This window comes from Budorcas taxicolor, chromosome 24 (genome assembly GCF_023091745.1).
Source record: "Budorcas taxicolor isolate Tak-1 chromosome 24, Takin1.1, whole genome shotgun sequence".
Classification (NCBI taxonomy): domain Eukaryota; kingdom Metazoa; phylum Chordata; class Mammalia; order Artiodactyla; family Bovidae; genus Budorcas; species Budorcas taxicolor.
In genome coordinates this window covers 22,946,783-22,961,178 of record NC_068933.1, presented here as the reverse complement: position 1 = coordinate 22,961,178, position 14,396 = coordinate 22,946,783, and the positions used below count along the sequence as shown (strand labels likewise).

Here is a 14,396-nt window from a genome sequence, read left to right as displayed (position 1 = left end):
CAGGGATTGGGGAGCCTGGTGGGCTGCTGTCTATGGGGTCACACAGAGTCGGACACGACTGAAGTGACTTAGCAGCAGCAGCAGCAGAAATGACCATGAACTTGCAGTCAGGACATGCTCTTGAAGCTTTATTTCGGTCACTCTCCAGTAGTATTTAGGTAGGACTTACTCTGGACCATTCTTGGGAGGAGTTGGCAGTCCCTGGCTGGGTGGCATTCTATCTACCCTCAGCTCCCACCTCCCCCATGAGCTGTGTCTCCACCCTTATCTATCTCATTGCTACTTTGGTGAAAGTGAAAGTCGCTCAGTAGTGTCCAACTCTTTGTGACCCTATGGACTATATAAAGCCCATGGAATTCTCCAGAGAATACGGGAGTGGGTAGCCTTTCCTTTCTCCAGGGGATCTTCCCAACCCAGGGATGGAACCCAGGTCTCCCGCATTGCAGGCAGGTCTCCCGCATTGCGGGCTACTTTGGTAGTAATGATGAAAAGATTAGGGATGTATTTGGTCTGTGGAAGTAGAGCTACTGTTGCCACACTGAGCTGCGATAAGATATATCTGTCTATTTTCACCCTGCGCCAATTACAGTAATGAAGGTTAATAATTTCTGCTGTTTTTGATGTCTTCAAAGGAGGGTTATTTTGTGATTCCAGTGTTCAATACACTCTAATATGAATGCCAGTATCTTCGAACATTCCTTTTGATAGTTGAAGATACACTCAAAGCTGTCTAGCTGGGGTTCCAAAATGCCCCAGATGATTGAGGTTCTCAGTTCTGTGGTTGTTGGAATTCTATCACATGGAAACGAGGGAGATTGTTTTTCTATGAAGCTGATATTACTAAATAGCACAGAACACCCTCCCTGTTCCAGCAGTACTTATTTTTCAAATAAAATCTGTGGTTTTTCTTATCTCAGGCTTGGCCTCTTTCTTCATATATTCAGAATATATAAAGAACTCTTACAACTCAATAATAGAGAAAAAAACCTAGTCTTTAAAAAGGCAAAAGGCTTGCATGGACATTTCTCTAAAGAAGGTATACACATGCCCAAGAAGCACAATGGTGAATTGTTTGGTACATGAGTTTTATCTCAATGTTAAAAAAAAGAAGAATCGAACAGAAATTTTAGTACTGGAAAATACAGTAATTAGAGGATCGTCAAAAAAGCAAGAGAGTCCAAGAAAAACATCTATTTCTGCTTTATTGACTATGCCAAAGCCTTTGACTGTGTAGATCACAATAAACTGTGGAAAATTCTGAAAGAGATGGGAATACCAGACCACCTGACCTGCCTCTTGAGAAACCTGTATGCAGGTCAGGAAGCAACAGTTAGAACCGGACATGGAACAACACACTGGTTCTAAATAGGAAAAGGAGTACGTTGAGGCTGTGTATTTGTCACCCTGCTTATTTAACTTCTATGCAGAGTACATCATGAGAAACGCTGGGCTGGAAGAAGCACAAGCTGGAATCAAGATTGCGGGGAGAAATATCAATAACCTCAGATATGCAGATGACACCACCCTTATGGCAGAAAGTGAAGAGGAACTAAAAAGCCTCTTGATGAAAGTGAAGTGGAGAGTGAAAAAGTTGGCTTAAAGCTCAACATTTAGAAAATGAAGATCATGGCATCTGGTCCCATCACTTCATGGGAAATAGATGGGGAAACAGTGGAAACAGTGTCAGACTTTATTTTTTTGGGCTCCACAATCACTGCAGATGGTGACTGCAGCCATGAAATTAAAAGACGCTTACTCCTTGGAAGGAAAGTTATGACCAACCTAGATAGCATATTCAGAAGCAGAGACATTACTTTGCCAACAAATGTCCGTCTAGTCAAGGCTATGGTTTTTCCAGCGGTCATGTATGGATATGAGACTTGGACTGTGAAGAAGGCTGAGCGCTGAACAATTGATGCTTTTGAACTGCGGTGTTGGAGAAAACTCTTGAGAGTCCCTTGGACTGCAAGAAGATCCAACCAGTCATTCTAAAGGAGATTGGTCCTGGGATTTCTTTGGAAGGAATGATGCTAAAGCTGAAACTCCAGTACTTTGGCCACCTCATGTGAAAAGTTGACTCATTGGAAAAGGCTCTGATGCTGGGAGGGATTGGGGGCAGGAGGAGAAGGGGACAACAGAGGGTGAGATGGCTGGATGGCATCACCGACTCGATGGACGTGAGTCTGAGTGAACTCCGGGAGTTGGTGATGGACAGGGAGGCCTGGTGTGCTGCAATTCATGGGGTCGCAAAGAGGCAGACACAACTGAGCGACTGAACTGAAAGAGTTCAGTGTGGATTAAACAGCAGGTTAGACAAAGCTGACTAAAGAATTAATGAATTGAAACATTGGTTGATAGTGATTAACAATGATTTAATGACCACCTATACTGATCAGTAGCTTTAAGTAAAACAACAACCACAATATTTCTGGGGTTTTGGTGCCCAGCTTTAAAATCTTTCATATAAAAACCCTATACTATTTAGTGCAGGAACAACTCAAGCAACCAATTATCTTGGTCAGAGGCTGTCAGAATACTGTTGTGCAGTGGATGAAAGCACTATATAAAGATGGCATGACTACACATGGGTTGTTTGCCTAAGTGTCTAGTGTCAGAGGCATTACGAGACTACATCAAAGGAACAAAACAAAGAAGTTAAGTAAGAAATGGATGAGATTTTTTTCTCTGATAATTGTTGCATCTGGGACCATCTCAGTGCCTGTTTCAGTTGGGTGTTCCCTCTTTGTACTACTACTACTAAGTCGCTTCAGTCGTGTCCGACTCTGTGAGACCCCATGGACGGCAGCCCACCAGGCTCCCCCGCCTCTGGGATTCTCCAGGCAAGAACACTGGAGTGGGTTGCCATTTCCTTCTCCAATGCATGAAAGTGAAAAGTGAAAGGGAAGTCGCTCATTCGTGTCCGACTCTTAGCGACCCCATGGACTACAGCCTACCAGGCTCCTCTGTCCATGGGATTTTCCAGGCAAGAATACTGGAGTGGGGTGCCATGTAAATCACATTTTATACCTATTTGTGAGTCATGTGCTTTTTAGTTACTTGCTGTACATCGTGTGTAAAGTAGGGACTGAAATAAACATTTACACCTAGTAAAAACAAAAAAGAGGGATGGATGAGATTTTTGAAATAAAGCACCAGACCTTGTTTTTAATAATGTGTTTTTTGGTAGTAGCTATCCTACCTTCTAGCTTTTTAATTTTTGTGTGTCAAATACATCTCAGAAATCCACTTGAATGCTCAGTTTTCAGCTTGATATATACATGGTATTTATGAAAAATCTGAAGATTACTCATTGGTCCCCTTCTAATAATAAATATAAAAGTAGAAATCTTATTGAAACATTGGCACTTAGAAATCCAGAGACCTTACACACAAAAGGAAAGCCAAATATTTGTGGTAGTTAGTCACCATTATAAATAGATTTGTAGCAGCAAATGAGAAGTAACATGAAATCATTCTGAAGTGAAAGTAAGCATTCTGCAAAACTATGAGAGAAGTACCCGGAACAGAAATTTAGTTCATTTTATGTGGATATTTGAAGTAAGTGTTCTCTGAATATAATGTTTCTACTTAATATTAATGTTGAAATTTTAGTTCACAATGAAAACAACCACTCTATAGGATTCTACAGTTCTTTCTATTTTTCACAAAGTAGCCAGTCTGTCATTATTCCCTAAGCTCCAAATTGAGGGGAGTATGTATTTAATACCTCATAAAATAGGTAAAATTCTTCATTCTAATATTTTAACCTAGGGATAACTGAAAACATAAAACTGATCCACTGCAAAAGACTTCTTTTCTAACTTTACTAAAAAGGAATACTCAAAATAATAGTAACACCAAAACCAGCAAAAAATAAACACACATGCACAGTAAAGCGGCCCTTCTGCTAACACAAAAGCTTGTTTTTCAAGGTACTTTTTTAATTGTTCTTTTTCTTTAAGAAATTTCCTAAAAGTCAGTTACCTTCGACAGTAGAGTGTTTGTCTCCCACTCTGGGTACCTCTCATGGCCAGCTAGAGAATTTGACTAAAGTCCTAGGAAAACCGATGGCTTTATGTTTCTTATTCTGAAAGCTTACTGAAGATGGTTACCATAAAAACACGTACATATCTCAATAGAAACATAATGACCACATCTATAAACATGGGAGTACTGAAGAAAGACTAAGGAACTGTATACAGAGTGGCAGCAATTTTTACAAATTATAAGGTGACCACACACTAAAAAATTCACATTTCAAGGGAGAAATAGCAGATACCAACAGTGATTATTTTAAAGTAAAAGATGAACACAGAATAAATGTTATAGTAAAAAGAACACTCTAAAGGTCATTAAAAGGTGCTTTAAAAACTGATTTAAGCAGAAATACCATAAAAAAGGAATTCCCCTCCCTTTCTATTTCTTTCTCATGTGTCAGCCCCATACCTGTTTCCAGTGTTCAGAAAGCCAATGCTCCAACATTTCCCAAATCTTCAAGCTAAAACTCTCAAGAGGTTTTGATCTTTTCCCTTAATAAGAATGTGGTAAAATCAGATTGTTTGGCTTCTATTTGAATTCTGCATTTTGACTTTCTCTGTTCATTGTGGAAAGGGAGAGACCCATGTCACTGCAGTCTGCCCAGGGACATACATATTGGACCCTATTTTTTCAATGTACCATAAAATAGCACTGGGTAGTATGTCATTGGTTCTTCCCATTTCCAATAAATACAGCACTAACATGTAGCGTGTCATTGCATTTCACTGCTTTACACGCCTTCCTCTTTTGCTAGACTATGAGATAGTTAAAGACAGAGAATATCTTTTCATTGCTCTCCAAGTCTGTTTCATCTAGCAGGACACATGGCACATCATAGGTGTTCAATAAATATTTATTCCATCAAAAGTAATCTAGATATTCTTACAACTGAACATATCTACTATGTTTTAAATTCAAGTATTCTCTTTTGAGTTATATTTCAGATTTGCCTTTTATTTTAAAGGCAAGCAAAAAAAGCAATCCAAACTCATTTCTCTGTGTTAAGCTAACACGGACATTTAAAAAAAAAATAATACGACACTATGATTTTCACTAAACTAGGAAAGGTTATTTTGGAGCCCTGGGACTTTAGATATTTGAAGTAGTAATTACTTCCTCCATAAATGTTACCTTTAGAGTCAAATACTGCTTTCCTGTTGCAGTTAAACTTTTTTACTTAAAGGAAAATGTCTTTTATTCACAATTCACTGTACTGTACTACTATATGTGGTAATTCTTCTTTCCACTTGTTTTTGTAGCAATGCAAAGTCCACGAAACATCATAATAGTGACAGTAGCTTAACACTATTTCAGTGTTTTTTCTGTGCCAAGCATTTTACCAAGCACTTGACATACCCACGCAAAACTTATCATATGTGTGAAATTATATACCTATCTCTACCCTTTAATCTATCCATCTATCTGTTTATGTACCTATCTATCCATCCATCCATCCATCCATTAATTTCCCCATTGGTAAGCCTTGTAGTCAAAATAATAATACAGGGAAAATCACGTGAAGATTTTCATTCTTGTTTCTTTAAAGTTCTGAGTATCCAGCAACAAAATTTAATACCATATTTTGCATAATTTTAGAACAATGACCCATTTTAGTAAAGTACTTGTGTAATCATCTATAAAACAAAAAAAAAATAACATTTGTTGGGTTATAGTTAAACATTTCAAGTCACTGCAACTAGGAATCCAAGAGTATTTCTTCTAAATTGAATAAATGAGAGATCAACTCTCACATGATGATCATCAACACTTCACCTTGAAACTGTTATCATATATAACTTACCATAGACTTGGGTTTGGTTCCAGAATTGGCCACTGGGGTGGAAGACTGTGGGTCAGTGGACTCAGTGTTAGCAGGCAAATTTATTTGTGTCTGATTTATCGAAGTAGTATCTGTTCCACTCTCAGGTCCTGATTCCAGATCCTATTAAAAAATTCATTGCTATGAAGGATATGTCCACACTCTCTACATGCCTTTCTCCCTGCCTCCCACACATTTTCACCTCCTCCTCCTCCCAACACACACAGACACACCACATAGTTATGACAACCAACACTGGCCTGTCACACATAACCATGCACTATTTTGTATTAATGGTTGTACTCTTTAGAGGGTCTCATTTTAGAATGCAAATACAGAAAAGAGGTAATACACTCCTTTAGCAACTTAACAGCCAATTGTGCATTGGAAAGGGCAGTAGTGGTAGCTAGCTAGGACACTGAAATAAGTCGGGAGATATTAATATAAGCCCATAGACAACCCTGGCTCATTGTGTGACCCTGAGTAACTCACTTCACGTTCCTCATGCAATGCAGTTATGGGTGTCGAATGAAAAGATAGCTCTCATTTCTTCTCACCTCACTCTATGTTCCCGTTAAATCTCCATGGTGACACCTACCATCATGGCCTGGAATCATTTAGCTCAAGGGTATGTCTATCTAATGAACTAAAAGCTATTTAGGGGCAGAATTATGGGCATATTTGTCATATGTAATTCAATTCCCTCATTTGAAAATGAGTAATAATCACAGGCACTCATAGAAGCTTATGAAGATTAAGCAAGATAATGCAAATTGTATACAACAAGCACATATTCAATTTCATTAAATGATAGGCATTACTGTAAATAATGTTCTTATTAATATCATTATGTTTTCTGAGCAACTGGTGCACAATATGTGGATAAGACATGCCTGTTCAATGAACGTAATTACTCAGTAATCACTGCAAAGGTAGTGCCTTTAATTTACTAAATGCTATCTCCATGTTATATAGTAGCCTGAGAACACAAAGGAAAGGCAAGGATGAGGAGACTGCAAAGGGTGGTGGGTGGGAAGGAAGTGAAGGCATACACCACTTGATAATTTTATCCTGAGAAAATCATGATTTAAATATCTTTGTGTCTACTCTTTCTACATCTCAACTTTGCCACAGCCCACACGCATAAATATCATCTACCCTGGACCCCGACTCTCTGGTCTTACGTTCTACCATTCTCTTGCTTCCGTATGCTTCCGCTATACTTGCTGTCTGTCAGTCCTTCTAGTACACCAAGGTGGTTCCCAGAGTAGCAACTATGCCCTTTCTAATTAATCCCTTGCCCAAGTATTTCCCTTTGCCAGCCCTTGTCACTCAGCTCTCAGTTTGAATATCACTTCTTCACAGAAGCATCCTTTGACATTCCAAGCTCAGTTTCTTCCCTTCAACCTCCATAGCATGCCATTCTCTGTTTTACAATCTTATCACCTTGTTTATCTACCATATATCAAGTTAATCCATCCACCATCTCTACCTATGTATGTATCATCTATCCACCTTTCATTCATTTCTATATCTAATCCTTTAATGTCTCCCTTTATTGGGACTCTATTGTATCACCAGAGTAGGGGTTTCGCCTGTCTTGTTCATTGATACATTCACCAGGCTTATAGTAGCACCTGGCACTTAGAATATGCTCATAAATATTGTTTTATGGAAGAATAACTAGACTGACAGATATTAATATTTAACCAAGGGCTTCCCTTGTGGCTCAGCTGGTAAAGAATTTGCCTGCAATGCAGGAGACCTGGGTTCAATCCCTGGGTTGGGAAGATCGCCTGGAGAAGGGAAGGCTACCCACTCCAGTATTCTGGCCTAGAGAATTTCATGGACTGTATAGTCCACGGGGTCGCAGAGTCGGACACAACTGAGCAACTTGCACTTTCAAGGAGGCACAACATCTCTACATTAGAAACTATAAGACATTGATGAAAGAAATTGAAGAAGACACAAATAATTGGAAAGCTATCTCATGCTCCTGAATTGGAAAAAATAAAATTGTGAAAAATATCATGCTACCCAAAGTGATGTATAGATTTAGTGCAATCCCTGTCAGAATGCCAATGACATTTTTCAGAGAAAAGAAAAAAAAAAATCCTAAAATTTGGATGGAATCACAAAAGACTGTGGATAGCCAAAGAAATCTTCAAAAATAATAACAAAGCTGGACGCATCACATTCTCCTATTTCAAATTTTAGTGCTACAGTAATCAAACAGTATGGTACTGGCACAGAAACAGAGACAGAGATCAATGGAATAGCAATAGAGAGCCTAGAAATAAAAGCATGCATGTACAGTCAACTAACATTCAACAGTGGGGTTAAGAATACTCAATGGGGAAAAACAGTCTTTTCAATAAATGATGTTGGGAAAATCAGATATTCACATGCAAATAAATTAAATCGGATCCCCGTCTTATACCACTCACAAAATTTAACTTCAAGTGAATTAAAGATGTAAATGTAAGATCTGAAACTGTAAAACTCCTATAAGAAAGCATAGAGAAAATGCTTCTTGACATTGGTCTTTGCAACAGTTTTTTTGGGTATAACACCAAAAACACAAGCGATAGAAGCGAAAGTAAACAAATGGGACTATATCTAACTATATGGCTTCTGCACAGCAAAGGAAACAACAGAATTAAGATACAGCCTATAGAATTAGGAGAAAATATCTGTAAACCTAATATTAGATAAGGGGTTAACATACAAAATATATAAGGAACTTATACAACTTACTAGCAGAAAACAAATCTGACTAAAAAATGAGCAGAGTGCCTGAGTAGACATTTTTCCAAAGACATACATATAGGCAACAGGTACACGAAATGATGCGGAACATCACTAATTATCAGGGAAATGCAAATTAAAACCACAGTGAGATATCACTTCACACCTGTCAGAATGGCTATCATAAAAAAGACAAGAGATAATGAGTGTTGATGAGAATGTGGAAAAAAAGGGAATTCTAGTACACTGTTGGTGGGAATATAAATGGATATAGTTACTATGGAAAACAGTATGGAGGTTCCTCAAAAAGTTAAAAAAAGAACTACATATAATCTAGCAATTCCATGTGTGGGTATGCATCCAAAGGAAATGAAATCACTGTCTTGAAGACACATCTGCACCCCTCTGTTAATTGTTATATTATTCACAAGAGCCAAGACATGGAAACAACCAGTGTCTACTGATGGATAGATAAATGGATACAGAACACGTGATATATATAAATATATACAAATACACACACACACACACAAAATGGAATTGTTTATCTACAGAAAAGAAAGAAATTCTGCCTCTTCTGACAACACGGAAGGGCCTAAAAGCATTATGTGAAATGAAATAAGAGAAATACGAATACTGTAGAAATCTCACTTCTGTGTGAAATCTAAAATAGGCCAAAACAGAAACAAGGTAGAGTGGTGGCTGCCAGGGGCCGGGAGATGGGGAAAGTGGGGACATGACGGTCGGAGGGTACAAGTTTCCAGGTATAAGATGTGTAAGTTCTGGGGATCTAATCTTCACTTTCGTGACAGTATTAACATCACTCTATTCTATACTTGAAAGTTGCTAAGAGATTAGATATTAAGTGTTCTCACCACATACATACACACAGGCACACAATTGTAATTATACTAGTTGATGGATGTGTTAGCTAACCTTATTTGGTTATTATTTTGCAATGAAAAACTGTATCAAATCATTACATTGTACACCTTAAATATTGTTATATGTCAACTATATCTCAATAAAGCTCCAAATAGAAATTTTAAAAGTGGAAACAAAGAAAGTGTATAAAATACATACAAAAGAATAATAAATATGAAACAGAATACAACAGTCTTTAAGTATGTGTGTGTGTATAAACATATAACCCTAACCAAATTTCTCATTCCTGAGTGATTTCAGATTAAGGGCTACGTAATTTTTTTTTTTAACATGGAAAAGACATTTTACCATAAGAGAAAAATAATGTATTAAAATTTCATATTGAATCAACATTAAATGGATAATCATAAATAGCAGGTAATTTATAAACATCAAATGCATAATCTTAAGTAGCATGTAGTTTTTAAGCCATTTCTATTTGACATTTTTGTTTACCAGAAACCATTTGCATTAATTTTCCTTCCTGTTTATGAATTAATTAGGTAAATAAGAGGGTAACCTTGCACCTTTCTAACAATATAATAATTCTGAGGTAAAATAATAAATATTTAAAAAATCCACCACTAATTGTGCTTTTACCATTTATAGACAATACTGTACTGTTCCATGTTCACAAACATTTTGGAAGATATTATTATTATCATCTGATGGATGATGAAGCCAAAGCTTAAAGCAAGTAACTTGACTAAGTTCACAGTCTGTGGCAGGACTGACATTAAAACTCAGATCTGTCCAACCCTCACTTGTCCAGCTCTATCAAGGCAGCCTTCATAAATGTTAACTCTACCCTTATGAACCTATTTGCAGGTCAGGAAGAGAGACACAGACACTGAACAGCCGTGAGAACATGGTGGTGAGGTGGGAGGATTGAACTGGGAGACTGGGGTTGATATATATACCCCACCAGACAGGGGGAAGCTGCCACGTAGCACAGGAGCTCAACTTGGTGCTTTGTGGTCACCTAAATGGGTAGGGCTGGGATGGGGTTTGGGAGGGAGGTCCAAGAGGCGGGTATACAAGTGCACACATAGCTGATTCACTTTGTTGTACAGCAGAAACTATACTCCAATAAAAATACCCTTATTTTATTTTTAAAGCCATTCTTTACTACTCCAGCTCATATTAACTCCCTTTATTATAGAGAATCTGCCTGCAATGTGGGAGACCTGGGTTTGATCCTGGGTTGCGAAGATCTCCTGGAGGAGGGTATGGCAACCCACTCCAGGATCCTTGCCTGGAGAATCCCCATGGACAGAGGAACCTGGCAGGCTACAGTCCACAGGGTTGCAAAGAGTCGGACATGACTGAGCGACTAAGCACACGGCACATTATATGTAGAGCCCACTCTAACCTTTTCTTATAAATAATTTCAAACTGAGGTCACTGTTTCATTGCATGTCTTCCCCTCTGCCCTAAACTGTGGATTCACAGTGGAGTATGAGGGTGTGTCAGAGGAGGCTTCTCCTCCGAATCTGGGACACAGCTCCTTGATGGACAGTCAAGGTCATAATCATCTGTTATAACCCACTTATTCCATGGCACAATTATCAAATGGAATGGAAATCGCATGTGGAAAAATTTTTGATGATGAGAGGATGTTAAAATTAGCTTTAAACACCAAGGAACAGAAATAAAGAAAAAGGGATGACTTAGAAAAACACAGAGACCAAAAAGAAATTTTGAGGGATTCAGGCTATGTCTTATTCATCTTTAGCCCAGTGTCTGGTGTGAGTGAAGACATGGGAGAAGGAAAATGAATTAACAAATACCAAATATGTAGTCTGTATCAGATCTTTGAATGCATTTACATATCTTCTTTCATTAACTCCTCCCAACCAGCCATTAAGTAGGAAATAATCTCTCCTGCTTTTATGTGAACTTGAAGTTGAGAAATTAAACACTTTTCTTATGTTCTCAGACATTCAGTTGCAGAGCTGGCATGTGAACCCAGGCCTGCAGACTCTAAAGTTTATGTTTCTATTGTATTGTTGGGCTTAGTTCAATTATCTGCTGAATTAAAAACTCGGAAACACATTTTCATTTACAGAATCAACCACTGCTCAGGGAGGATGGTGATGGTCCATGAGACAGTGCATGTGATATAAAATCCAGTTTACACTTGAAATGGAGGGAGAAGAAATAGATGTAGGCCAATCTAATCATCACCCACCTTAGCTCTTGTTTGGTATTGTCTTTACCTTCCAACAAAGAACCACATGTAGCAGGTAAGGGCTGTTTTGCTCTCTGAGCTGGAGACAATAATATGGAGTTTTATTTAGCAGAAATCTGTGCTGTGCTTTTTTTCCCTAAATACCTAGTACTGAGGAAAGGTCAATATAGAAGGAAAAGAACAACCATTAAAGAGATAGGGAGAGATTAGCAATTCACAACAGAAAACTTTAAAAGAGAAAATGTATCCCACATGTACATTAATGGCAAAAAAGTACTGAGAAGCCTCTCCTATTGAAAAGTAGGGCTTTACATTTATTGAAAATGATGAAAATGAGCACAAAGTGAAATGGTGAAAATAAGCATGAAGCTTCTCTGCACCTTTCATCTGTAAACAAGGTTAAAACACCCTTCTTGATGGTCTTCAGGAGGCTACTCTGGTTGTGTTTCCTTCACTTGGATGTCTGTCCTACTGAAGTATGTGTGAGACACTGTGGCACCAGGGGAGGAGTAAGTGATTCTGTCTGGGAAGACGTATGGAGATTTAGGGAAGACTTAAGGAAATGGCAACCCACTCCAGTACTGTTGCCTGGAAAATCCCATGGATGGAGGAGCTTGGTAGGCTACAGTCCATGGGGTCGCAAAGAGTCGTACACGACTGAGTGACTTCCCTTCTCCTTCTCCCTTCTTCACTGTAAAGAAAACATCTGAGATGAATCCTGAAGGATAAGGAAAAATTATCCAGAAGGTTACAAACAAGAAGAAAAATGTCATTTCTATTGGCTTTCTAGGTCTAGACTGAAGTATTTAATGTCATAATTTTTTTTCATTTTTAAATTAAAATTGCTTTTTACTCAAGGTATCAGATTCCCATAATAGTCAGCTATGAAAAGAAGTATGGGATAGTGGTTGAATGACATGGCTCTTATACATACAATTACTAACTTTTCTATTCTTTTTACTCTGAACAATGTTATAAGGAAGGAATGTGTTAGCATACGTAATGCACACTATGTAATGCATTCATATATACTAAGGTTAGCTACTAATTTAACTTGCTTATTTTCTGTGAAATATTCTGTACCACAGTCAGAATAAGTCTTGAATAACTTCATAATCAATAGTAGAACTATACAAAATAATTTGATACAGAATAGTTCTATTTTGGTAGGTTCTCAAAAGGGGTCCATGGCTTAATTACAAGTAAATTCTACCATCACTTTTGCTAGATATGCAAAAACTAAGCCATTTAATATGAACATAATATTAAATATGTGAAGTATATAGACATTTTGGCATATATGTCTTCTAAATTTTATCTTGGGTGTTAGACTCTCACAAGAGAGTCTATCTTATATGAAATTAATGCACAGTAGAATAAAGTTTTCACCTCTGTCCTATTCATTATCTTTCACTGAGTGAATTTTAGAGTGTTCTCAAGTTGACTTCAGGTAAATTCTTTCTTGTAATATGCTGAGTTACTTCAATCAGCATTCATTCTTCCATCCATCCACGTGCCTACCCATCCGTCCATCTACTTGCCCACTCATCTATCCATCCAATCATTCATCCATTCATCCACAGATACTTATTAACCATCTTCTATATTCAGTGTAAATTTGTGGGAAACTGGAAATAAAATACTAAACAAGATAAATAGAGCATCGCTAAAGGTGTTTACAACATATCAGAGAAGACTGACAATGAGGGAAACAACAGCAATGAAGAGAATTTGATCACTAGGAAGCAAAGTAACTTCCCAAAGTGACCCTCTCTCCTGTCTAATAATAACCATTTTCTTTTGGATCACACACGTCTCTGATGGACTCTGCGTGAAGCCTAGAATGATTTGAGTGATGTTTATGGAACACTATCAGGGTCACATGGGGGTGGATTGGGCCATCCAAGATGTTTCATTCTCAAGAGGGCCTCTATAGGTGCAGGGACACATTCACATGTGGGAAGCGGGAGGTGGGAAGCTCACAGGGACTTGCCGCCGCAGGCTGGTTGGTGTGCTGGACGGAGAGGAGCTGGAGCTGAGGGCGTTCTCAATGTCCTGATCGAGCTGGTCCAGCTTCATGATCAGCAGCACCATCGAGTCTAGTCGTGCCCTATCTCGATCTTCTCTTCTTTCCTGAGGAACAGAGCACGCCGTTACTCAATCTGAAAGGCCGTTTCTTGGAAAGACTAAAAAGTTCCCTGTTCTTCAATGGGACACAAAGGACACAGTAATATGCAGTCTTCTATTTAAGGGGGCGGGAACGTTCTATTCTGTACCATCAGTGGACTGTTCACTGGGAAAATACCGACCTCCTGCCAAGAAGGCATTTTTACAGGAATATTAAATATATGTTTTCTAGAGCAAGGCACAATGAAAAAGAGGCATAACATCTATGATACTGATACATTTACTATTTTCAGATTATTCTTGGGAAAAGTTGTAGATTTATTCTTTTTTGTCAAATCAGTTATACACACAAATCATTTATAACATACTAATAATTGTTTTCAGGTTTTAAGGATGAATACAAGATAATATTTTTGGATGACTATTTCTGAGTACAGTAAAAAAAAATTGGAAAAGAATCAAATAAGGCAAAAAGTTTTGTTTTGTTTTTTGTGTGTTGCCACTTACTGCTTTTTCAAGCTATGTTATTGCCAATATTAATTTCTTTTT

At 38.0% G+C, this 14,396-nt stretch overlaps 1 protein-coding gene across 1 annotated transcript in view; it reads right to left on the bottom strand.

The window, feature by feature from the left end:
- The window catches only part of DLC1 (DLC1 Rho GTPase activating protein), a 419,579-nt gene that overhangs the window by 302,489 nt on the left and 102,694 nt on the right, over positions 1-14,396 (bottom strand). Inside the window, exons 2-3 of the mRNA XM_052661289.1 lie at positions 13,704-13,853; positions 5,840-5,980 (exon numbers count right to left, since the gene is read on the bottom strand). Of these exons, the coding sequence (XP_052517249.1) occupies positions 5,840-5,980; positions 13,704-13,853 (291 nt within the window). The remainder of the gene's footprint in view (positions 1-5,839; positions 5,981-13,703; positions 13,854-14,396) is intronic.